The sequence below is a fragment of the Urtica dioica genome, chromosome 2 (genome assembly GCF_054948205.1).
Source record: "Urtica dioica subsp. dioica isolate 48M chromosome 2, U.dioica_male_clone48M_v1_H2, whole genome shotgun sequence".
Classification (NCBI taxonomy): Eukaryota; Viridiplantae; Streptophyta; class Magnoliopsida; order Rosales; family Urticaceae; genus Urtica; species Urtica dioica.
Window position 1 is genome coordinate 35,043,851 of NC_142757.1, and position 23,952 is coordinate 35,067,802.

Here is a 23,952-nt window from a genome sequence, read left to right on the forward strand (position 1 = left end):
ATAGGAAACAGGATCATCCATGTCAGAGACGGCTACAAGAGAGTCTCCATAAGACATGTACCTGTCAGGCTTTTGAGTAGCCCTCCCACTACGTCGAAGTACTACTTGACGAGATTCTGATGAGTTAGGTTGTGTTTCAGTTGGGGTAAGAACAGTTCTTACAGATGAGGTAGAAGCTTCCTCACCCAACTTTTCTTCAAGCACAATTTTGCTTCTAGGTTTTGCATCCTTCATAAAGTCCTCCTCAAGGAAACGAGCATTCGTGCTAACGAAAGTCTTATCGTCCTCGGGACTATAGAAAATGAAACCTTTGGTTTCCTTTGGATATCCCACAAACAGGCACAATTCTGACCTACTAGCCAACTTGCTAGTCTTTTGCCTTAGCACATGTGCAGGGCAACCCCAAATTCGGATGTGGCCCAAACTTACTTTACGGCCAGTCCATCTTTCATAAAGAGTACCAGGAACCATTTTAGACGGAACTTGGTTCAGAATGTAAGCGGCTGTTTCGAGGGCATATCCCCAAAAGGAAAGAGGGTGTGATGAGTAACTCATCATTGATCTAACCATCTCCATAAGAGTTCGGTTTCTTCTCTCTGACACTCCGTTTTGTTGATGTGTGCCAGGTGCGGTAAGCTGAGAAGCGATACCTTCTTCTTTAAGAAAGTCATTGAACTCTCCAGACATATACTCAACACCTCGATTAGATCGAAGGGTTTTGATCACTTTGCCAGTTTGCTTTTCCACTAAAGCCCTAAAGACCTTAAATACGTTAAAGGTCTCGGATTTGTGTTTGAGCAAGTAGACAAACCCATATCGTGAGTAATCATCGGTGAAGGTAACGAAGTATTCGTATCCTCCACGTGTCTGTTGGCTGAGCGGACCACATACATCAGAATGTACTAGTTCCAGCAACTCAGTGGCTCTTCGACCCTTATCGGAGAAAGGTTGCTTAGTCATTTTTCCTTCTATGCAGGATTCACAAGTAGGTAGTGAACCTATTGCAGAGTCTTGGAGTGGACCATCCCTCACAAATCTCTTAATCCTATCTAGACTGATATGACCAAGTCTCAAGTGCCAGAGGTATGTTGATTTTGTTAGATCGGAGGATTCAGAAAGTTTGATCCTCTTTGGCTCCCTAATTAGATCATTATCTATTTCGGTGTCTAAAAGAGAAGGTTGAGTGGGATAGATGTAGAAAAGAGCATTCTTCATACATGCATCAGTGACAAAAGAATTATCAGGGAACGAAATACGAATTCCATTCTTAATAAACTTTAAACAATAATCTTGCTCACGAAGACGAGCAACGGATATTAAGTTCTTCCCAAAGGTAGGAACAAAATAAACATTATTCAAGTTTAAAGTGCGGTCTTCAAAAGACAGCGTCACGGATCCCACAACCTTCGCGGACACCAGGCTCCCATCACCCCATTTGAAACAGAACTCGCCTTCCTCTAAGCTTTTGGTTTTCTTGAAACCATTCAAGGAACAACAAATATGGTTAGTAGTAGCGGAGTCAAGAATCCACGTTGATACATTATCAGCTACTAAGCATGCTTCTGTAACTAGTACAATACTATGTTCCTTTGCTTTGAGATAGGCAGGACAATTCTTTTTATCGGCTTTGTAAGGTCTGTTCTTAGTTCCAGAGGCGGAGGCTTTTTGCTCAGTAGCATGTGCCTCTCCTTGATTCCTCTTTCTCTTAGTGAGACCTACAGCAGTGTGAAGTCCCTTCATAAGCTGGGTAACAGTGTACTCTAGCTTGTTTATGAAGTAGTTCATCTTGGAGGTATCAAGAGATGCGGGGAGAGTTTCTAAGATCATATCTATGATGTTCTTCCCATCAATCTTAGACCCTAGGATTTCCATTTTACTTAGATGACTAATGATCAATATCATAAAGTCTCCAATAGGAGTCCTAGCCTTCATATGACAGTTCATAAACTGTCGGACTGCTTGTTGCCTTGTTTGACGCCTTTGCCCTCCAAACATCTCAAGGAGATTGTAGAGCATGTCAGCGGCAGTCTCGATGTCACGATGTTGCTCTTTAAGCACATTGTTCATAGATGCCAAGATATAGATCCTCACAATCTCATCGGATCGAAGCCAGGCCGCTAAGGCGTCATTGTCCTCTTGAGTTGAATCATCATTCGTCAGAGGAGGACACGGGGTGGTGAGTACCCATTTGTGCTTGTTAACGGTAGGTATTATGTCAAGGTTACGTTTCGAATCTATGTAGTTTTCATTTTCGTGTTTGATCGAGGAAAGAAAGATTGAGAGATGGTTGAGAGACATATTGCCTAATTAAGTTGAAACAATTTTATGATTAGTCTTTGGTTTAGGATTTAAGTTTTATTAAGACTTTTATAAAATCCAAAGGTGTTATAAACCAAACGATAATTTACTCCATCAAGAGAAGGCCGCAAAAAATCTCCTTTTATAAGTAAATGACACATCATTAATGCTAAGCCAAGATGTCAATACATCTATTTTGACTAGCCACCTTGTAAATTGGTTTGATCACTCACATCCTTTCGCAGGGCCTCGAGGGAGGATTACTAGGGATTGAGTCTAAGTGTGCAACCAACCACTTAGTCCAAAATGTCAACTTTGAAAAACAATCCCCCAAGGGGAAGCCTTGCCATCATCGTCTCACTCTCGGACGTAGCTCAATGAGCAATGATCAGAGCAAAGCGCCCTTGAGTACTCTCATTTAAGAGAGGGCCACGAGGGTGACTCTTAGTCCGGCGACACTTGCACTTTTCATTAGTGTTGGGGATCGTGGGTTACAAACAACAAGTATAACCCTCCCACTTAGTTTTTGGAGTTGGTTCATCGACCCTTATAAGTTCGGAAACAAATTTCCTAGTTAGAGAGTAACAGAGCGGACAACTAGAAGAGAATCCTAGATCGACATGTTCAGAGTAGTATTAGTGCATAAAGGCATAAGGTACATACTCGATCTTTTCCTATTTTCTATTTCAGGAAAGTGCGTGAGGGAAGTGTGAACTTCAACTCACTCGAACACTTGAAAGTTTGAGATTACACATCTTTTTATTTTTCGGCTTGTCTACAAAGAGACCTCCCACTCAAATTTTCAAGAGCATATAGATTTTGAACATATGTGATATAGATATAGTTTTGAAAACATTTTGAAAACTTATTTGATTTGGATGACAAAATATTTTCAAGTTTGAAAGTGAAAACGGTTTTTCAAAATTCAAACTAGTTTTGTAAAAACTCAATTTCTATTAAACTTTCAAAAATCAAAACATTTTAATCTTACACATCATGTTTATAATCATATGAAAAACATTTTTGCTCAAGAAAATTTTCTCATTAGAGTTCTATAACTCATGGTAGTGGGGTTTGAAAATCCGGATTTCTAAAAACTGGAGTTTCGGAACAGCCGCGCACCTCGGAGTAAAATCGCCATATCTGGCGGCTCCGATGTCTTTTTGAGCCGAAACCGGTGGCATTGGACAGAGGACAGACAGAACTTTAATTTGATTCAAGAATAATTAAATTTCGATTTCTGAGAAGAGAGTTATGACACTTTTAATGCGGGTTTACTCCAGCTCGAAGAAAAAGAAATAATTAAAGCTTGGTCCTTTTTAGGTGCATAAAAGAATCGAGTGTAACGGAACGTTTTATGAAGGTTTATAAAGCTTTTATTTGTGTTTTATAAGCAAGGTAATAACAAGGCATAAAAGAAATAACAACAAGCATAAAACGATTCAAGTAAAAATAACAAACTAGTAAGACAAGAAAACTAGTCACAAAAGTTTACTCGAAATTTCTCAAACCTTTAAAACACGTTTTTCAATATAAAAAATTAAAAACTTTTAAAACTGATTCTAATGTGTTTTAAAAACATCCCAAACTCATAGAAAATCAACATGATTTTTAATTTAAAGGCATGAACAATAAATTAAAAAAAAAAATCTAAGATAACAATTCTAACTTGTCACAAAATTAGTAAACTTTTGAAAACGATTTTCAAGCTCATAATTTTTAAATACATGTACATGCTAATCTTTGACCATAGCTCCGATACCATTTGTTGGAATTGATCTAGGGTTTAAGAAAAAGATTAAACGCTTCGGGAAGCGGCGGAATTTTAAAAAACTTCTTTACAAGTAAAAACAGTTTTTACTAACCTAGACAAAGAGCAAGTACATGTAATTAAAAACTAATATGAGCTAGAAGTTTACTAACCTTTCTTGAAGCTTGAACTTTGAAGAAGCTTTTGGAAAGTTTGCAATGCTCGTCTCCCCTCGCAGCACGTCTCTCTTTCTTTCCTCGGCACCTCGAGCAACCACGAAAGTTTCTATCACTAAATCACTCGAAATAAAGGAATTAGTGAGTGGGCACTTTTAAACACTACGACATAAGAACAAGTCTTGAAGTCGCAGAGCTAAACACTAGGTCGAGTGAGGACCTAGGTGCCAAAACAAGAATAATCGAAAATAAACTAGAGAGAGAGAGAGAGGAGTTTCGGCCACAAGTTCTAGAGAGAGAGTCTCTCAAATCTCTTAAACTTGGATGAATGAAATGTGAGGAAATGAGGCTCCTATTTATAGGAGAGGTCTCACCTTCTATAAGGTAGTTTCCTCTTCTATAGAATATCACATATTCATGAGCTAATTTCCCTATTTCCTTTATTGAGTCACACGGCCAAACTAGGCTTCAATAAGCCTTGGATTTGTTTCCTATTTTGTTCCATGCCTTTGACTCTCTTTTGGCCGAAATTCCTAATGCATGCATATGCAAATTTGTTTCCTCTTTTTCTTTTGGCAAGTATCTTGATACATTTATGCACAAAATAATCTCTCCTATCTCTCTATAGGGTAGGCGCCCAAGTCTCTCTAGAAGGAGCTTCTAGAAGCTTCTTCATTTGTTCATGACAACATGAGAAAGGCCCAAAGGCATGGAACAAAATAGGAAACAAATGAAGATAGGAGTGACATGAAATGAAATTAACTCACAAGGCCCAATGATCAAGTCATGGCCGAGTGACATTAAGTCATCAAATGAACTTGTCAAAAAAATTTATTGACATTCATTTCATCCTATGTCTCAAAAGACAAAAATACCCTTTTGACAATTTTCGTTCTTGTTTTGACTTAGCTTCCAGTTTAACTATTCCTATCGATGTGATTCGTGACAGTGACCTCATGGACCCAAATGAACAAAGCTTGAGTTAAACACTTGGACTCAAAAGTTCACAAACCTTTTCCAAGTTTAGCTTAATGCCAACTGACTCCACTAAAGAGCTGACACTGAAAATCTCTCGGTTCAAATGAATTTGTTTTCTACTCAAGAATTCGACCTAATTATAATGAGCGGATCCACTGAATATTATCTATGTTTACCCTTCATGAATGTCATCACCTAGTCGGGATTTACTAAATTACCATTTTACCCTTCTAGCTGTTATTTCCTCAACTCCTTTGTCGCTTGTGAATAAGTTAGAAACAATGTATTGACGAGGAGCTAACAAGTCACATTGTTTCATCCAAAAGAGTCAGGACTCAATTTGGACACTGGCCAGTTCATTTATTCACACTCCAAGGAACAAAGCATGAGGTGACATACATTGCATTTCAGCAATCTTGTACATGAATTCCATATATATGAGAACTTCACAAAGTTACTCATGACATACTCACAACTTAGTACTTCACCAATAGGCCCTGTTCGGAATCACATAGTGAGTCCGAACTCTGACTTTCTCAAATGAGAATACTAAGGTGTGAAATGACATGTCTCATTTCAGGATTAAGGTAAGCATGATGCAATTCATACATAGTGACTTCGAGACATAAGAGGTTAAGTGGTTTGTTCTTATCTTGTCTCTAGAAGTGCACTGGTCAATTCAGTACCTTCGGAAGATACCTAGAAGAACTATAGAGTCTCCAACTCTCAATGCCTCATAACCAGACATCATAGATTCTTCTAACAATCGTACTGAGGTCAATAGTCCTTTGACCCTAAGATTGCGAATATATCGTTTTAAGCAAACTACGAAGAGTTTGTTCATGCAAATCTACATTTGTCTCTTCGTAAGCTGTTAAGTTTGTTTATGGACTAAAAGACTAAGGTTTTATCATAAAGCTTCAAACAAGGAACATTGAATGAACGTTTCAACTTTATTAATGAATGAATAGGCAATTTCAAGCAAGAGTCTTCGTAAGACTATATGACATCAAATGTACATAAATAGACACTACTACTCTTCTTGTGGGCACCATTGACAACAGAATTGTCGCTAGTCCTCGAGCGATAAAATAAAACAAAATCACACAAAAGCAATAAACCTTAAAAATGGTAGAACTTGGTGTATCACGCCTCGACCAATAATCGTTTGCCTCAACCATAATGCGTAGACTTACATACATGTGAGAATTCATGATTTTAAACTTCAAGTCAACTACTAAATGCGAAAGAAAGATTACAAGCTCGAGTTACCTTGACCGTTTTTCAATGCTTTCGATCTCGCTCACTCTCGACTCCCAAGGCTTTGCAACTCTTCCAACCCCTCTCAATAAACACTCTCATGCCTAATTTCGTGAATTTCGGCTCAACACACCCATACGCCCCCTCTTCTCCCTTAGTCTCCACTAATTTACACACATCATTTCTAGTCAATCGGTAAGTCTTTAAGGCTTGTAATGTTAGGCTTAGGTCACGGGTAGATATGGATATTTTCACGGCTCATGGTTATGCTAACTAGGGTCACTAATCACCTCCTTAGACTCGCTCGAACTCTCATCCAAGTCAAAACTACTCGTTTAAACACCGTCAACAAACTCAAAACAAATAAACATAATTTACAAAATGCTAAAGACGAGCGTTCTTCATTGCATTTTATTTTACTTTTTCTTTCTTTTTTTTTTCTCTTCTTTTTTTTTTCTTTTCTTTTTTTTTCTCTTTTTTTTTTTTTACATAGTGAATGAATAAAAACAACGACGGATTCCACGAGCTTTTGACATTTTTTTTGTGACTCGGAAGATCGTTCTACGAACAAGTCATATAGAAGTGAAAAAGCGATGAAGTCCTATCTAGCTTAACGGGTTCATTGTGGGAATGTCTTCTTTGGTTAAGCTCATTTAGTGACTTAGAACGAGATGGGTCGTGTTTGGCTTTTTCTAAAAAGGGTTCTAATGGATATCCATGATCGGGTCGGCTTTTTAGGTCTACATGGCTCATCCTAATGCTTACTTCATTTCGACATAGATTAGTGTGTAATTTATTTCGCCTCGATTAGGAATTAGAGGAGGTTCTAGTGTGTTGTGGGTGTTTTCAATCAAGTGATCAGTCAAGTTACTATCCAAGGTTACCTAAAGGGTCGAGACATGCATCATTCGGGTCAAATATGGAAACTCTAGAACTCGACAAATTCTTTCTCACCTAGTAGTTCATGAACAAATCTCACCTCTAAAGCTAAGGCATTACAATATCATCGGCAAACAATATAACAATCAATCGAGACAATTCACACCAATTTCTACCTAAAAACCTCACAAACAAAAAAAAAATTTATCCTAGTATATACAAATCCACAAAACAAGAACCCCCCCAAACTTAAAATCTACATTGTCCCCAATGTAGTTTAATGAGCACAAATGGGAAGAAAACTTATCTTGCGGGGGTGGTCGAACTCCCCTACTCGTACGGTGGCGGATGTGGTGAATGGTGGTATGGTGGTTGGTCGTACGGCGGGGTGGGAATGTCTCCATAGTATGGCAGTGGTTGCTCGTAGGGGGTCGAGAGACGCGAAGGATAAGCCGGGAAGGGGGAGTAGTACGTGGATGCACTTCCCGTGTCGGGTGGTGGAGGTGCGTAGCGCGAGACCCATGTATCGTAGGCCTCCTCTTGAAATCGATGGTACTCGGTGCTTCGCTCTCCATACTCGATGTTGAAGGCGTCGATTCGATTGAGTCGGTAGTCCATGTGGTTGAAGCGTTCATCTTGCCTATCGAACCGTTGAGCCACATAATCATGGAGCTCTCTGTTGTGCCCATCTAGGCGTTCCACAGTGGTGGTGAGCCGGTCCATCCTCTCGAGCAGTTGCTCGTAGTACGCATCGGTGGTGCCGCATTGATGTTGCTCGCTTGGACCGGCTTGGTCATCTCCTCATTCTCTCGTCTCATCTTCTTCTTCTTCTTCGTCCTCGGAGTCGGAGTTGCGATCGTCTTCGTAAAAGCCTTGGCCATTTGGTTTGGCCGTACCCAACGATGTATCGTGAAGGGTTTGGATAAAGGCCGAGTTGATCTTCTGGCCCGTGTTGCCGTATTCATCATTGTTGAAGAAGACAACTCTCGCACTCCTACACATGTCGGTGATGAGGCCGGGAAAACCCATGTTCGAGTTCCCGGGTGTGCTTGCAATCGACTCCATTTGTTTCCGGATGATCTTCCCCACATTGAGTGCATGGCCGACCACAATGGCATAGAGGACCATTGCCCTATCTTTTGTCGGCTCGTGGTTTCGCGTGTGTGGCATGAGGTTGGAATCGATAAAGTGTGACCAAGCACGAGCGAAGCAATTGGCATAAACCACGGGGAGTGCTCTCGCTGCATTTCGACCTGGGTTTAGTCTCCACAGCCTATGGCCCTTTTTGATAAGGGTACGGATGATGTCATCGAGCGGCGGGTTCCTCTCGTGGTTATCGAACCACGTCATTTTCACTTCAGGGATTTCAAGGTGTTCGTTGATGTCGTCGGGAGAAATTGATACATTAACTCCCCGGACTTTCACCGTCGTGGCCCCGCTGAGAACGACACTCAAGTTCGCGTAGAACTCTCGCACCACCGATAGGTTTGGCTTCGTATTGATCGTGGTGAACCCTTGCCAATGCCGCGCTTGGATTTGTTGGAGGATGTGGCCACAGAGGTTGGCGTCATCGGTGACATTGATTTCTCTCTCCGGTATGTAGTTCCGCGTGACGAGCTTATTGTATGCCACATCCGCTCCCGGTTGAAGTCTCCGGGCAATCGCGGTGCTCGATCTGACCGCTGAGGAAGGAGAAGGCGCACTTGACAGAGCTTGGTTCTTCTTCGCTTTCTTCGTTCTCCGGCTTGTCGACATACTACACATAACACCAACAACACACGTTAAGTCCATGCACGCTCTCGGGTCTCGGTACTGTCAACCTAACCCGAGACCACACAACCTATCAAATCACTCCCAAATATAACAATTTCTTATTCAAACTCATAATCCATACTTTATAAACATATGCCAAACACAAATCACTTCGAATTAACGCTACAAACTTCACCAATTTCATTCGGACATTTTTACGAACACGTAGTGGGCAAGCCAAAAAAATGATGAGAATGGCACAATAATGAATCAAACTTGCCCGCAAACGATTATAATCAATGAAATGAAAGTCCTAAACACTCATATAACTCAATGCAAGCAATGAAATTCGAAGAAATTAAGAATCGGAAACTTACGTGATTCGGGAGAAATGATGAACGAATGCACAAATCGACGTAGATCGAAGAAATAAAATAAAGATTGATGTTACACGAGTGTTGGTGGTGTTGATTTAGGTGTTAATTTCGTGAAAAAGTGACAGATTTGAGTGTAGAAAATGTTAGAGGCGGAGGGGAAGGGAGAAGAGTTGGAGTGGTTTTGAAAAAAATGAAAAAATTAAACTTAAACCACTTTTAAAGAGTCTGTCGCGGGCCTGTGCGCCGCACAGGTGTTTTCTGGGTATCTGTGCGTCGTACAGGCCTTTATGTGCGCCGCACAGACCCTTTTTTTTTTAATAATACTAAAAACTAAAGTAACTTCGAAAACATGATTTTTTTTTTAATTTATAAAAAATTAAAATGCGACGAAAGAAGAATCACGGGTTGCCTCCCGAGAAGCGCTATAGTTAACGTCAAATAGCTTGACGGGGTACCGAGTTATGCGTGAATGTCGAGGTAGGCCACGGTCTTCTCACTCTCGAAGAGTCCACCGTTGTATGGCTTGATCCGCTGTCCGTTCACCGAGAAAATGGCTCCACTTTTGCTCTCGAGTTCGAACCAACCCGACGCGAATGCTTGCTTGACTTTGAACGGGCCAGACCATCGTGACTTGAGCTTTCCCGGAAATAGCTTGAGCCGAGAGTGGAAGAGCAACACTTGTTGGCCCGGTAGGATCTCCTTCGGCACTATATTATTATCGTGCCACGCCTTCGTTTTCTCTTTATAGATCTTTGCGTTCTCGTAGGCGTTGAGACGAAACTCGTCGAGCTCGTTTAGTTGAAGGAGTCGTTGCTGCCCCGCGGCATGGTGGTCGAAGTTGAGCGCCTTCATAGCCCACATGGCCTTGTGCTCGAGCTCGACCGGGAGATGGCACGCCTTGCCATAGATGAGCCGGTACGGGGACATTTATATCGGTGTCTTGAAGGCCGTCCGGTACTCCCATAGTGCGTCGTCGAGCTTGTGAGCCCAATCTTTGAGCGAGCTTCCCATCGTCTTCTCTAGAATCTTCTTCATTTCACGGTTAGACACCTCGGCTTGCCCGTTGGATTGCGGATGGTATGCCAATGCCCTCCGATGCGTGACACTGTACTTCTTGAGTAGGGCTTCGAATTTCCGATTGCAAAAATGGGAGCCTCCATCGCTCACAATCGCTCTCGGTGTGCCATGCCAGGTGAAGATGTTTTGCTTGAGGAAGCGGAGCACCACTTTTCTATCGTTCGTCGGCGTCGCTTTTGCTTCAACCCACTTCGACACGTAGTCGACAGCAAGGAGGATGTACTTATTCCCATAGGACGATGGGAAGGGCCCCATGAAGTCCATCCCCTACACGTCGAACGGCTCTATCTCCATGATGTTCGTGAGTGGCATCTCGTTCCGATTCGACATGTTGCCCGTCCGTTGGCATCGATCGCATGCCTCGACGAAAGTACCACAATCCTTGAAGAGTGTTGGCCAATAGAAGGCGCTTTGGAGGACTTTTGCCGCCGTTTTGTTTGGCCCGAAGTGTCCTCCGCACTCTAGTGTATGGCAGTGGCGGAGTACGGAGAGCATCTCGTCTTCTGGTACGCATCGTCTGATCACCAAATCGGCACACTGCCGGTATAAGATCGGCTCCTCCCAATAGTATCGCCGAGCATCGGAGAGGAACTTCTTTCGTTGGTGGTAAGTGAGCTCTTGTGGTAAAAGGTCGGCTGCAAGGTAGTTGACGAAGTTGGCATACCAAGGCGGGGTAATCACTTGCACAGCCATCACCTTCTCGTCTCTGAAGTTATCGTCGATCGGCTCTTTACGGTCGGGGACGTGGGCGAGATCTTCAAGGCGGGAGAGGTTATCGGCGACGAGGTTCTCTGTTTCCTTCTTGTCTCGAATCTCGAGGTCGAACTCTTGAAGGAGTAGCACCCACCGGATTAGTCGTGGTTTCGCGTCTTTCTTCGTTATCAAGTATCTAATGGCTGCGTGGTCGGTGTAGACGATGACTTTGTTGCCAATGACATAGGGCCGAAACTTGTCAAAGGCGAAGACGACGGCAAGAAGCTCTTTCTCGGTGGTGGCATAGTTCAGCTGAGCGTCGTTGAGAGTTCGGCTTGCATAGTAAATGGCGTGGAATGCCTTCTCTCTTCGCTACCCCAAAACCGCACCTACGGCGAAGTCGCTCGCGTCTGTCATGATCTCGAATGGTGCATCCCAATCGGGGGCGACTATAATCGGGGACGAGCTGAGTTTTGCCTTTAGTGTGTTGAACTTCACACTCCTTTGTGAACTCGAACTTCATGTCCTTCTCTAGGAGACTACATAGGGGCTTCGTGATCTTCGAGAAGTCCTTGATAAACCTCCGGTAGAAGCCTGCGTGTCCCAGGAAACTCCTCACTCCCTTGACCGAGATTGGCGGTGGTATCTTTTCGATCGTGGAAATCTTTGCTCGGTCAACCTCCAGCCCCTCTGACGACACTCGATGGCCTAGTACGATCCCCTCTTTGACCATAAAATGGCATTTTTCCCAGTTGAGGACTAGATTCGTCTCCACGCATCTGTCTATTACCTTGGACAAGTTCTCGAGACAAACATCGTAAGTAGAACCGAAAACAGAGAAATCGTCCATGAATACCTCAATTGATCGCTCGATCATGTCGGAGAAAATTGCCATCATACACCTTTGAAACGTTGCCGGTGCGTTACACAATCCGAAAGGCATTCGCCGAAAAGCGAATGTGCCATACGGACATGTAAATGTGGTCTTCTCCTGGTCCTCTGGGGCGATGGCGATCTGATTGTAGCCGGAATAACCATCCAGGAAGCAATATTACTCATGGTCGGCGAGCCGATCGAGCATCTGGTCGATGAACGGGAGCGGGAAGTGGTCTTTCCGAGTGGCTGTGTTAAACTTCCTGTAGTCCATGCAAATTCGGTGTCTGGTGACGGTTCGAGTTGGGATGAGCTCGTTGTTGTCGTTCTTTACCACCGTCATGCCACCTTTCTTTGGAACGCACTGGACTGGGCTGACCCATGAGCTATCGGAGATCGGGTAAATGACTCTAGCGTCGGGCCACTTAAGAATTTCCTTACGCACCACCTCTTTCATCGCTGGGTTCAGCCTTCGTTGGTGCTCTACCGATGGCCGACAGTTGTCCTCCATGAGGATGCGGTGCGTGCAATAAGATGGACTTATCCCTTTGATATCGGAAAGAGTCCATCCGATTGCAGGCATGCGGGATCGCAACACTCTCAACAACTTGTCTTCCTCTTCAGTATTGAGGTGGGCGGAGATGATGACCAGAAGTGTCTCCTTATCGCCGAGGTATGCGTAGCGGAGATGCGCAGGTAGCTCTTTCAATTCTATCTTCGGGGCCTCCTCAATCGATGGTTTTACGCGCTTTGTGCTTTCTCCCAGCTCCTCGAAGTATTTTCTTTTGTTTGCTTCGAACCCGTTCATGTAATTCGCGTAATCTAGTGCTGAACATTTAAACAAACTCGTTAGCGAATTCACATGAGTTAAGAAGACATACCTCTAGTGGATCCTCCGGGCGAAGGGTGTGATCGTCGATGGCTGCGTCGCAGAGGTCTACCCGGAATATGTCATCACTTGCCTTCGGGTACTTCATCGACTTGAACACGCTGAAAACTACCTCCTCGTCTTGAACCCGTAATTTCAGCTCGCCTTTCTGGACATCAATCAAGGCTCCTCCGGTGGCTAGGAATGGTCTTCCCAAGATGATGGGAATGTCTCTATTTCCTCCATATCGAGAACAACGAAATCAGCCGGGAAGATGAATTTGTCCACCTTGACAAGGATATCCTCGATCACGCCTCGGGGATGCTTTATGGACCTATCCGCCATTTGAAGCGTCACTCTTGTGGGCTTCACTTCTCCAATGTTGAGCTTCTGGAAGATGGAGTACGACATGAGGTTGATGCTTGCTCCCAAGTCACACAGTGCCTTTTCGAAGTGGGCGTCTCGTGCATGGAACGGTGAAGCTTCCCGGATCCTTGAGCTTTAGAGGGAGCTTCCTCTGGAGAATCGCCCTGCACTCCTCCGAAAGTGCAATGGTGCTGCAATCCTCGATCTTGCGCTTGTTAGAGAGGATGTCCTTCAAGAATTTGGCGTAGTTTGGCATCTGCTCAATGGCTTCAGCGAACGGGATGTTTATTTGGAGCTGCTTGAAGATGTCTAGGAACTTCCCGTATTGCTTATTGAGCTTCACCTTCTTTAGTCACTCTGGGAATGGTATCTTAACTGGAGGAATCACCGGGGGTGCTGGAATCTCCGGGGCTGCGGGCTTTACTTCGTCCTCCGATGCTTTCTCCTTCCTTTTGTCGGAGTTGTCGACTACTAGCCCACTACGAAGCGTGATGGCATTGCACTGATTTTTTGGATTAGGCTCGGAATTGCTCGGGAGCGTGCCTTGTGGCCTTGTGTTGATTGTCGTGGCCAACTGTCCCATCTGTGCTTCGAGGTTACGCATCACCGCGTCTTGATTCTGCATATACGTCTGCGTTCGGGACATGAAGGCTATGAACATCTCCTTCATTTCATCCTTAGGGGCGGGCTGATTTTGTTGTTGTGGCTGGAACCCCCTTTGGTGTTGTTGCTGCCCTTGTTGTTGATTTTGGAACCCCCGGGGCGGTCCTTGATTCAGGAACCCTTGTTGATGTTGTTGTTGTTCTTGAGGCTGCGGTTTCCATGCCAAATTTGGGTGGTTGTTCCGTGCACCTGAGTAGTAGTTGTTGGAGTTTTGGAACGTTGGACGATTGTAGTTCCCCACGAAATTTGCATTCTCGGATTGACACTCGTTTGCGTTTGGGCAGTCGTCGGTGAAGTGAGGCCTGTTACACCAGAAACATGGCTCTGGTGCCGAGTGCACCGCATGGGCTGTGACTTGCATCTCCTTCAACTGCTTCTTAAGTTCCGCCAATTCAGCCGTCACTGCTCTAATTGCTTCCACATCAGGTGTGGATGTCGTGGCATTCGAGGATGCTGGGGGTGGCTTCATGATCCGCTTCACCACCGAGCATTGGTCATTGCCTCGTGCCAGCTCGTTTAGGAGTTCCTGGAACTCTGTGGGTGTCTTAGTTAGCACCGTGCCTCCTGCCGCGGTGTTCACCAAAGTTTTCGTGGATGAGAGCAGCCTGTAGTAGAATATCTGAAGCTGGATAGGAAGGGTGACGCCGTGATGTGGGCACTTTCTCAGCATCTCTTTGAAGCGAGCCCATGCTTCGTGTAGAGATTCGCCTTCCCATTGTCCGAAACTATGGATCTCGTTTCTGTTGGAATTGATCTAGGGTTTAAGAAAAAGTTTAACGCTTCGCAAAGCGGCGGAATTTTAAAAATTTTCTTTTCAAGTAAAAACAGTTTTTTACTAACCTAGACAAAGAGCAAGTACATATAAATAAAAACTAGTATGAGCTAAGAAGTTTACTAACCTTTCTTGAAGCTTGAACTTTGAGAAGCTTTTGGAAAGTTTGCAATGCTCGTCTCCCCTCGCAGCACGTCTCTCTTTCTTCCTCGGCCACTCGAGCAACCACGATAGTTTCTGTCACTAAATCACTCGAAATAAAAGGAATCAGTGAGTGGGCACTTTTAAACACTACGACTTAAGAACGAGTCTTGAAGTCGCAGATCTAAACTCCAGGTCAAATGAGGACCTAGGTGCAAAAAACAATAGAACGAAATTCACTAGAGAGAGAGAGGAGAGGGGCGGCCAAGTTCTAGAGAGAGAAGCTCTCTATCTCTAAAACTTTGGAATTAGAAAAATGAGAAGAATGAGGCTCCTATTTATAGGAGAGGTCTCACCTTCAATAAGGTAGTTTCCTCTTCTATAGAATATCAAATATTCATGAGCCAATTTCCTTTTCTTCTCCTTCATTTGGGCGGCCAAGACTTGTCAAGTAAGTCCTTGGATTTGTTTCCTCTTTTATTTGCTTCTCTCTTGACTCATTTGGGCGCCCACCTTGGTTTCCCCTTAGGGGAAATTTGTTTCCTCTTTTTCTTTTGGCAAGTATCTTGATACATTTATGCACAAAATATTCTCTCTTTATTTGGGTATGTTGGGCGCCTATACCATCTAGAAAAGGCTTCTAGAAGCTTTTCCATTTGTTCATAACAACATGAAAAAGGCCCATTAAGAATTCTCAATAAAATTCTTATGAAATGGAATTAATCCACAAGGCCCAATTAATCTTATTATGGCCGAGTGTTACTTGTCATCAAATGACCATGTCAAAAAAATTTATTGACATTCATTTCATCCTATGTCTCAAAAGACAAAAATACCCTTTTGACTATTTTCGTTCTTGTTTTGACTTAGCTTCCAGTTTAACTATTCCTAATCGATGTGATTCGTGACAGTGACCTCATGGATCCAAATGAACAAAGCTTTAGCTAAAATACTTGGACTCAAAAGTTCACAAACATTTTCCAAGTTTAGCTTAATGTGAACTGACTCCACTAAAGACTTGACACTGAAAATCTCTCGGTTCAAATGAATTTATTTTCTACTCAAGAATTCAACCTAATTATGATGAGCGGATCCACAGAATATTATCAGTGTTTACCCTTCATAAATATCATCAGCTAGTCGGGATTTACTAAATTACCATTTTACCCTTCTAGCTGTTATTTCCTCAACTCCTTTGTCGCTTGTGAATAAGTTAGAAACAATGTATTGACGAGTAGCTAACAAGTCACATTGTTTCATCCAAAAGAGTCAGGACTCAATTTGGACACTGGCCAGTTCATTTATTCACACTCCAAGGAACAAAGCATGAGGTGATATACATTGCATTTCAGCAATCTTGTACATGAATTCCATATCTATGAGAACTTCACAAAGTTACTCATGACATTCTCACAACTCAGTACTTCACCAATAGGCCCTGTTCGGAATCACATAGTGAGTCCGAACTCTGACTTTCTCAAATGAGAATACTAAGGTGTGAAATGACATGTCTCATTTCAGGATTAAGGTAAGCACGATGCAATTCATACGTAGTGACTTCGAGACATAAGAGGTTAAATGGTCTGTTCTTATCTTGTCTCTAGAACTGCACTGGTCAATTCAGTACCTTCGGAAGATACCTAGAAGAACTATAGAGTCTCCAACTCTCAATGCCTCATAACCAGACATCATAGATTCTCCTAACAATCATACTGAGGTCAATAGTCCTTTGACCATTAGATTGCGAATATATCGTTTTAAGCAAACTACGAAGAGTTTGTTCATGCAAATCTACATTTGTCTCTTCGTAAGTTGTTTAGTTTGTTTATGGACTAAAGACTAAGGTTTTATCATAAAGCTTCAAACAAGGAAGATTGAATGAACGTTTCAACTTTTTATTAATGAATAAGCAATTACAAGCAAGAGTCTTCACGAGACTTTATTACATCAAATGTAGAATATAAAGATTACAACTCTTCTTGTGGGCACCATTGACAACAGTTTCGTAGTCGGGCTGTCTTCTCGAACGGGAAGAACTTGGCGAAGAAGACATTGCAGAGGTCTTCCCATGATTCAATGGAGTCGGCGGGTAGCGACTTGAGCCAAGACTTTGCTCGGTCGCGTAGAGAGAAAGGGAATAATCGAAGACGAATGGCATCAGTACTGATATTATGGATTTGGAAAGTATCGCATAATTCATTGAAGTTTGCGATGTGCTCATTCGGATCTTCATTGGGGGCTCCCGAGAATTGATTCTGTTGAACCATGTTAATCATCCCCAATTTGATCTCGAAGCTTCGATTCCCTTCAACCGATGGATTCTTGATCGCCGAGCGATACTCTTGGACCGTGGGTTGCACATACTCCATGAGTGGTCGTTCGGGTGCAGGTTCTGCCATCGTTGATTGTGTCTTCTTTGCTCGTCGATTATGTTTGCAGGTTTTCTCGATTTCAGGGTCGATCGGAAGAAGACTCGATTCACCGTCCTTTCGCATGCACATTCACAAAAGCAAAAGAGAACACGAAACTAGATGAATACAAAAGAAATAAAAGAAGTTCAAATAGTAAACTAGTTGATCTAATCTTAATTAAAACAAAATTCCCCGGCAACGGCGCCAAAAACTTGTTGCGATTTTTCCGTACGCAAGTGCACGTAGTCGCTCAAGTAGTAGAGTTCGTAAGTACGAGTCGATCCCACGAGGAAAATGTTTAATTAAATTGACAAGATTACTAGCACGAATTGAACCCAATGATTTGATGATTATGATGGTTATCAAAACAAACGAAAATTAAAAACAATTAAAATACGAAAGATTACAATAGTGAGAAAGCAAGAACTATGGCTTCACAAGTTATTCCTATGTTTTGGATTCGGGAATTACGCACAAAACACACACTCTTATGTTTGCTAATCACGCACACGATAATGGTAATCTAAGATTTCTCTCGAACATCTAAGAATCTAAACCTATGCAGGGATATCTTCTCTCGATCTCAACCCCTAAAAACAATGGCTAGCATTAAAAAACAAGAACGTTCACACGACTCCGAAACAGATTCCTAGCCTAGGAATGTATCCCGGTAAATTAATCCTTGTGCACGACTAACCTAATCTCTTCCGAGCATTAAGCAATCCTAATACCATGAACACGGTAGCTAATCGAATTCAAGCATTACACACGGAATTAAAATAAACAAACATTATAGAGCATATGAACATTAATTTGACATGAATGAATCCATAACCATATTCCTAACTTGTTACACCATAGCCCTTAAAGAATTTAGTGCATGATTGAACGGAAAATAAACGGCGATGATTATAAAGCAAACATGACTAAAAACTGAATTATATTAATAAAAACGGAGGTTCCAAAGATTCAGAGAATAGAGATAAAAACTGTGAATGATGAAAACGAGAATTGTGGCGACGATGATCCTCTCTGAATGCTTCTTCTCTCCCGGGATTTTTGCGGCCGAATGAAAACAAAACTAAAAGCAAAAGTAAAGATATGTTTCTAAATAAACTAAAGTGTTTTTTGTAGGTTTCCTAGGTTTTTCGGAGCTCATATGGGCCGTCGGATCGTGTCGAACGGCTTGGATTACAATTAAAACGCGCGACAAATAAGTTGGACTCGGGGCCTGTGCGCCGCACACCCCTTCCTGTGCGCCGCACAGGTCTTTTCTGGGCAGCCTGTGCGCCGCACACAAAATGCACAGGAGAACGCACAGGCTCTTCAAATGGCTGTGCGCCGCACAGGGACCGCACAAGACTCTGTAAGTTTGTGCGTTGCCTCGCGGGTCCGATTCACCTTGAACCACCTATCTTGAGCTCCGAGTGTCGGAATCGAGATCCAAAAGATGTTCTGAACTCCTTGTGATTGCCCCGTCGTCGTCGAATGCTTTATTTGTCATCTTTGAAATTCCAAACTCTGAAAATTAAGAAAAACACTCCAAAACAAATGAAAATGCTCTCAAACTAACTTCTTTTCACTTCCGAGAGTACAAACAAACACGTTTATAACGCGCTTATCAGACTCCGATGACGAACACGTGTTAGACACTCCACGTGTTCGTCGTGCCAGTCCGGAAGCTCGCCCACTTCCTTTCCCTAGTGTCGATATCGCTGAGAATTCCGCTCCCGAAGCCGGCTCGAGGCCCGCAGTGACCCATCGGCCCGACGTTCCCGAGCCGTTTGTCATAACACGAGAAACGTGGGAAGAACTACGGCAATCGCAGGGGATGGTCTTACACGCTCTTAACACGAACGGGCATAGAATCAAGCAAATTAGGCGGGGCCAGGTATAAAATTTAATTTTAAGTTTATTTTTAATTTAATATTTAAATTTTAAGTTTGAAATTAGATTGTTAAATTGAATTTAGGTTTTAGACATAAGTTTAAATTGAATTTAAGTTTTAAGTTTATTTTATTTTGGGAAAATAACACATATATACCCTGTGTTTTAGTGAAATGTCGAGTTTAACATTTGGTTTTCAAAAATGTCGAGTTCGTACCTTCTGTTTAACTAAAATGACGAAATTATACCCTTTGTTTAACTAATATGACGCAATTATACCCTGAAATAGATAACAGTATCAAAAATCTCCCTTTCATTGATATTAACTCTTTTATAAGAAAAACCGAATCAAATCAAAACTAGTACCCTGATTTTCAAATTCCCAATTTTGAAACAAAATTAACCTTAAATTGAAATTAAATAATAAAATTCATATCTCCGAATAAATTAGTTCATTCCGTGTTCGAATTGCAACTCTAAATCCTTGATTATATGTTCGGATTTGTGATTTTGATGACTATCAACTCTCGATTTTTACCCATTTGCATCTTTTTGTGTTTTTCACGACCAAGAGACTGTTGTTTATTTTTTAGTTCTTAAATAAATTACATACATGACGTGAATGAATAAAGATAATTAATGTTTAAATATAAATATTATAGTAAACGTCAATGAAAATTCAATAACAAGAAGATTCGTGGTGCTGTTGTCTATTTCATGGTATAATTACGTTATTTTAGTTAAACAGATCGTATAATTTCGTCATTTTAGTTAAATAGAGGGTATGAACTAGACATTTTTGAAAACCAAAGGTTAAACTCGACATTTCACTAAAACACATGGTATATTTGTGTCATTTTCCCTTTTATTTTTAGTTTAAGTTTTAAATTTTAAGTTAGAAGTTAAATTATTATATATAATTTAAGTTTTAGAGTTAAGTTTAAATTGAATTTAAGCTTAAGTGAAGTTTAAATTTCGTTTAATTTTTAGAGTTAATTTTAAATTGATTTTAAGTTTGAAGTTATGTTTATTTTTAGTTTAAGTTCTAAATTTTAAGTTTGGATTTAAGTTTTAGAGTAAAGTTTAAATTGAATTTAAGTTTAAATTTAGTTTAAATTTTAGAGTTAACTTGAAATTGCATTTAAGTTTAAAGTGAAGTTTAAATTTAGTTTAAGTTTAAGGGTTAATTATAAATTTAATTTTTGAAGTTATAAGAAATTTTATTAAAGTTTTGTAACAAGTTTAAATTTTATTGAAGTTTTGTGACGAGTTTAAATTTCATTAAAGTTTTGTGACATGTTTAAATTTTGTGACTTGCAGATTCGAATGTCGGAGAGGCTGAACGTCGTCTTCACGGACTTACGGGCTTGCCTGGGGGTGATATTCCCACGACTCAAGCTGAAGGTGTCGTCGTCCCCGAAGACCTCTTCTTCATCCTCCTCATCCTCTTTCATCTTCTAAAAAGTCGGCGTCTTCATTACCCGCGCTGTCTTCTTCGCAACCCCAGTCGTCGAAGAAGCCCCCTGCTTCTTCATCTCAAAGCGGGACGTCTTCATCGAAGCGTTCTTCTAAAAGGTCGGTGTCTTCCTCGAGGCCTTCTACGTCGTCTTCCAGTCCTCGTCGTTCAGACGTTCTGGAAAATCAACTCATGCTCACTACCCCGCTTAAAAGGAAAATAGGAGAGGCACAAAAAACTCCCACACGTGCAGAGTGTGAGGTGCGACAGAAGACGATGCATTGGGACGCGTTCACTGATCCGATGAAGCCGAAGTACGCATAAAAGCAGATCCGTGCGTTCAACCCATTGAAGGACGCGAAGGAAAAGGATTTTAATCCTTTCGTGAAGTGGATGCGGTCGTCGAAGTGGAACGACAAATTCTTGGGTTCTGTTCGCCTTAAGACTCGCGACGCGGATCCGAAGTTCTTCAAGACGTTCTTGGAGTCAACGAAACGGCTACACGATTCGGTACGTTATTTGTTATAATTCGCATTCCCTTCTAATTTAAAGTAACATTATATGTTTGTTATTTCGTAGCATATTGATGCCATACTGTGCATGCTTCGGGCTCGCCAATGAGCGCTCGACAGATATCGGCAAGACGTCCGAATCATGGATTGTCGGTGGGTCAAGCACGTACGGCCGATTCATGACGGAAAGAGCGAACAAGAAGAAGGCCATTGAACTGGGGACATAGCCCGAGCCCGTGGAATGGGACATGAGGGCGGTGATTACCCCGATGAGTGGGTATCGAGACGCCGATGTTTTGCCGTGGACGGGCGCTCGCGAGATCCTGTTCGTAGTCAACTTCAAGAACCTTCATTGGTTCACATTCTGGGTTGACATCGAGGAGTGGACCATTACCGTCCTCGATTGCTAGAAGGACCTCGTGCAGACGACGGGTAATCAGAACGACTTTAATGAGATGATGGAATAACGTAAAAGTTTATTTATGGTTATCACAATTAAAAGGTTTAATTATGGTTATTAAGATTATTATGTTTATTGATTGGTTGTTAAAATGTTTATTTATGCATAATTGGACTCGAGTACTGCCTAGGGTTGTGTCCATAGGTGGTTTCTTCAGCGACCATCGTATGTCGTATCGGGAGCTGAACGAGGGCAAAATTTGTTTCCGTCCTCTGACATGGCTAGTCGATCAAACGGTCCCACAATGTGCTTACAAGTAAACATGTTTAAAGTTTTTTTTTACAAGTTTAAAGTTTGTGACATGTTTAGATTTTTATTAACTTTTATACAACTTTTTTTGACAAGTTATTTTATACAAGTTTTTTGGACAAGTTAAGTTATTTTATACAAGTTTTTATTTATTGACAAGTTATTTTATACAACTTTTTATTAAGAAAAAAGTTTTTTCCATAGTATTATTAAGAAATAGACATTTCTTCTCCAAATCATCATTCCCTATACAAAGACTAGATCAATATTCAATGAAAGCCCTTCACACACCAAACAACAAAAAAAACCATTACAAATTTCACACAAAAACAAAAACAAAAAGCGAGCTGAGATCTTCTTCGTTGTCATCTATATTAACGGCCATTGTATTATTGTCTTCATAAGCTATACATTTCAAAATAGACTCGCACTGAAGAGTTCTTCTCTTCTTTATCTTCAAATCATTCCCGCCACATTCTTCATCGTATCCCAGTTCCAGATCATCACCAAATACATATAAGCACAATAGATATTTTCCCTAATATCCTATATAAAAACAACGTTTATATAATCAATAACATTGAAATTCAGTACACAAGAAGTTTTAGACTTTTACCGTTATCCAGAAAAGAAAGCTCTGGCCCACCAATCGACACCAACTTCTTCGAGATACTTTGCCATCTCGACATCTTTCTGTCTCAACTGTCTAAAATTAGCTTTGAATGCTATTTTACTGAAGGCGTAAGCATCATCATCCAATGCCCTATCTTGAACTTGTGTTGGACATTCAGTTGTAAATAATGGTAACATGCTCCGTGAGGGATACCAGAAAACACAACCTCGACACCATGTATATGATGCTAACGTGGTGATTGGATATGAACGTGAAATTAGGTACGTCTTCACCGATAGCTTCTCGCAATCTTCTCAAAAACCAAATCCAAGAAGCATGACACTCGCTATCTACAACTCCAAATGCAAGTAGATATAATTATAAATTCGCATCCATTGCAATTGCGCAAAGCAATTGTCCGCCGTATTTTGTCTTAAAAAATGCATCATCCAATGATATGACCGGCCGGCATGCTTTGAAGCCTATACGACACGCCTTAATAGAAAAGAAAGCATACTTGAATTTGTCACTATCTCGCACAAAGTTTGTTAACGTCCCGGGATTCTTTTGCTTCAACACGTACAGCCAAGACAGTAACATCTGGTAGGATTGTTCCGGTGTACCCCACACGTACCCAATAGCTTTCTCTTTGGATCTCCAATCTTTCAGATACGATATATTCACACCCCATCTTGTCTTCACTTCTTTCTTGACCTTATGCGCCGAATACTCCTCCATAGAGCTAATTGAGTACTTGTCTTTAAATACTTGACCGATGACCCACGGTGCAGCTCCTCGATGGCCCTCTGTTTGAACAACAGACGCACATGAGTCTTTAACCTCGCACGACGTAATCTCCCACATATCAAACCACTGCACGACACCCCTCAACCTCCACGTGCATTTCTCGTCTTTGCATAAAACATACCATCTCCTTTTCGAAGACGATTTCACTCTAAGTTCGTATTTATTTTTCACGCGTATAGGTGGATATGTTTCTTCAATTCAAGTTTGTTTTCAAACTGCTGCCCAATATATATTTCTTCTGAGCTACCTGTTACTTTCAAAGGTTAGTTAAACAATAACTTAACAGATTTTACATGAAAATTTAAATCCACTTGAGATCTAAATTACATGTAGAAGAATTACTTGGATAATGACTCGGTTCTTCCTTCACAACATCATCGGCGATGAAATCGGGTGCTTTCCATGAATAAGGGACGATAGGTGATCCGATCATCGGAGGCTCACGCTAACATTGACCCGATGGTTCACAATGACCCGCTGGTACAATAAAAGTTTCCACAAACTCTTCATATTATTCCGGATTGGCGAATTCTTTAAATTCTTCACCTCTACCATTGTTATCTCCATCATCTCTGTCACTATTTTCTTCATCACCTTGTCACCTTCGTATTCATCACATTCGCGACCTTCGTAT

At 41.6% G+C, this 23,952-nt stretch overlaps 3 protein-coding genes and 1 non-coding gene across 4 annotated transcripts; 1 reads left to right on the plus strand and 3 right to left on the minus strand.

Annotated features, from left to right (window-relative positions):
• Positions 1 to 9,929: 9,929 nt before the first annotated feature.
• Positions 9,930 to 10,397, minus strand: LOC149404543 (uncharacterized). Its single transcript, XM_089607571.1, has one exon. The coding sequence runs from the start codon at positions 10,395 to 10,397 to the stop codon at positions 9,930 to 9,932; it is 468 nt and encodes a 155-aa protein (XP_089463697.1).
• A 2,538-nt stretch (positions 10,398 to 12,935) lies between these two features.
• Positions 12,936 to 13,392, minus strand: LOC149404544 (uncharacterized). The gene is made up of 3 exons (XM_089607572.1): positions 13,316 to 13,392; positions 12,995 to 13,214; positions 12,936 to 12,941 (listed from the first exon to the last, which is right to left on the minus strand). Exons 1-3 carry the CDS (start codon positions 13,390 to 13,392, stop codon positions 12,936 to 12,938), a joined length of 303 nt encoding a protein of 100 aa, XP_089463698.1.
• Positions 13,393 to 13,414: 22 nt separating this feature from the next.
• Positions 13,415 to 17,418, minus strand: LOC149404545 (uncharacterized). The gene is made up of 3 exons (XM_089607573.1): positions 16,952 to 17,418; positions 13,736 to 14,750; positions 13,415 to 13,690 (listed from the first exon to the last, which is right to left on the minus strand). The coding sequence occupies exons 1-3, from the start codon at positions 17,416 to 17,418 to the stop codon at positions 13,415 to 13,417; spliced, it is 1,758 nt and encodes a 585-aa protein (XP_089463699.1).
• LOC149404546 (small nucleolar RNA R71) lies at positions 14,652 to 14,755 on the plus strand. The gene has a single exon (XR_016295679.1). It is a non-coding gene; the product is annotated as a small nucleolar RNA R71 (small nucleolar RNA).
• Positions 17,419 to 23,952: the final 6,534 nt, after the last annotated feature.

Coding starts and splice junctions, on each gene's coding strand:
- LOC149404543 (XM_089607571.1), bottom strand. CDS start 10,397: ATGTCCCCGTACCGGCTCATCTATGGCAAGGCGTGCCATCTCCCGGTC.
- LOC149404545 (XM_089607573.1), bottom strand. CDS start 17,418: ATGCGAAAGGACGGTGAATCGAGTCTTCTTCCGATCGACCCTGAAATC. Junction 14,751..16,951: donor TTCTTCGCCAAGTTCTTCCC/GTTCGAGAAGAC, acceptor CAATTCCAACAG/AAACGAGATCCATAGTTTCG. Junction 13,691..13,735: donor CGGAGATTCCAGCACCCCCG/GTGATTCCTCCA, acceptor TGACTAAAGAAG/GTGAAGCTCAATAAGCAATA.
- LOC149404544 (XM_089607572.1), bottom strand. CDS start 13,392: ATGTCGTACTCCATCTTCCAGAAGCTCAACATTGGAGAAGTGAAGCCC. Junction 13,215..13,315: donor ACGCTTCAAATGGCGGATAG/GTCCATAAAGCA, acceptor TGGAGGAAATAG/AGACATTCCCATCATCTTGG.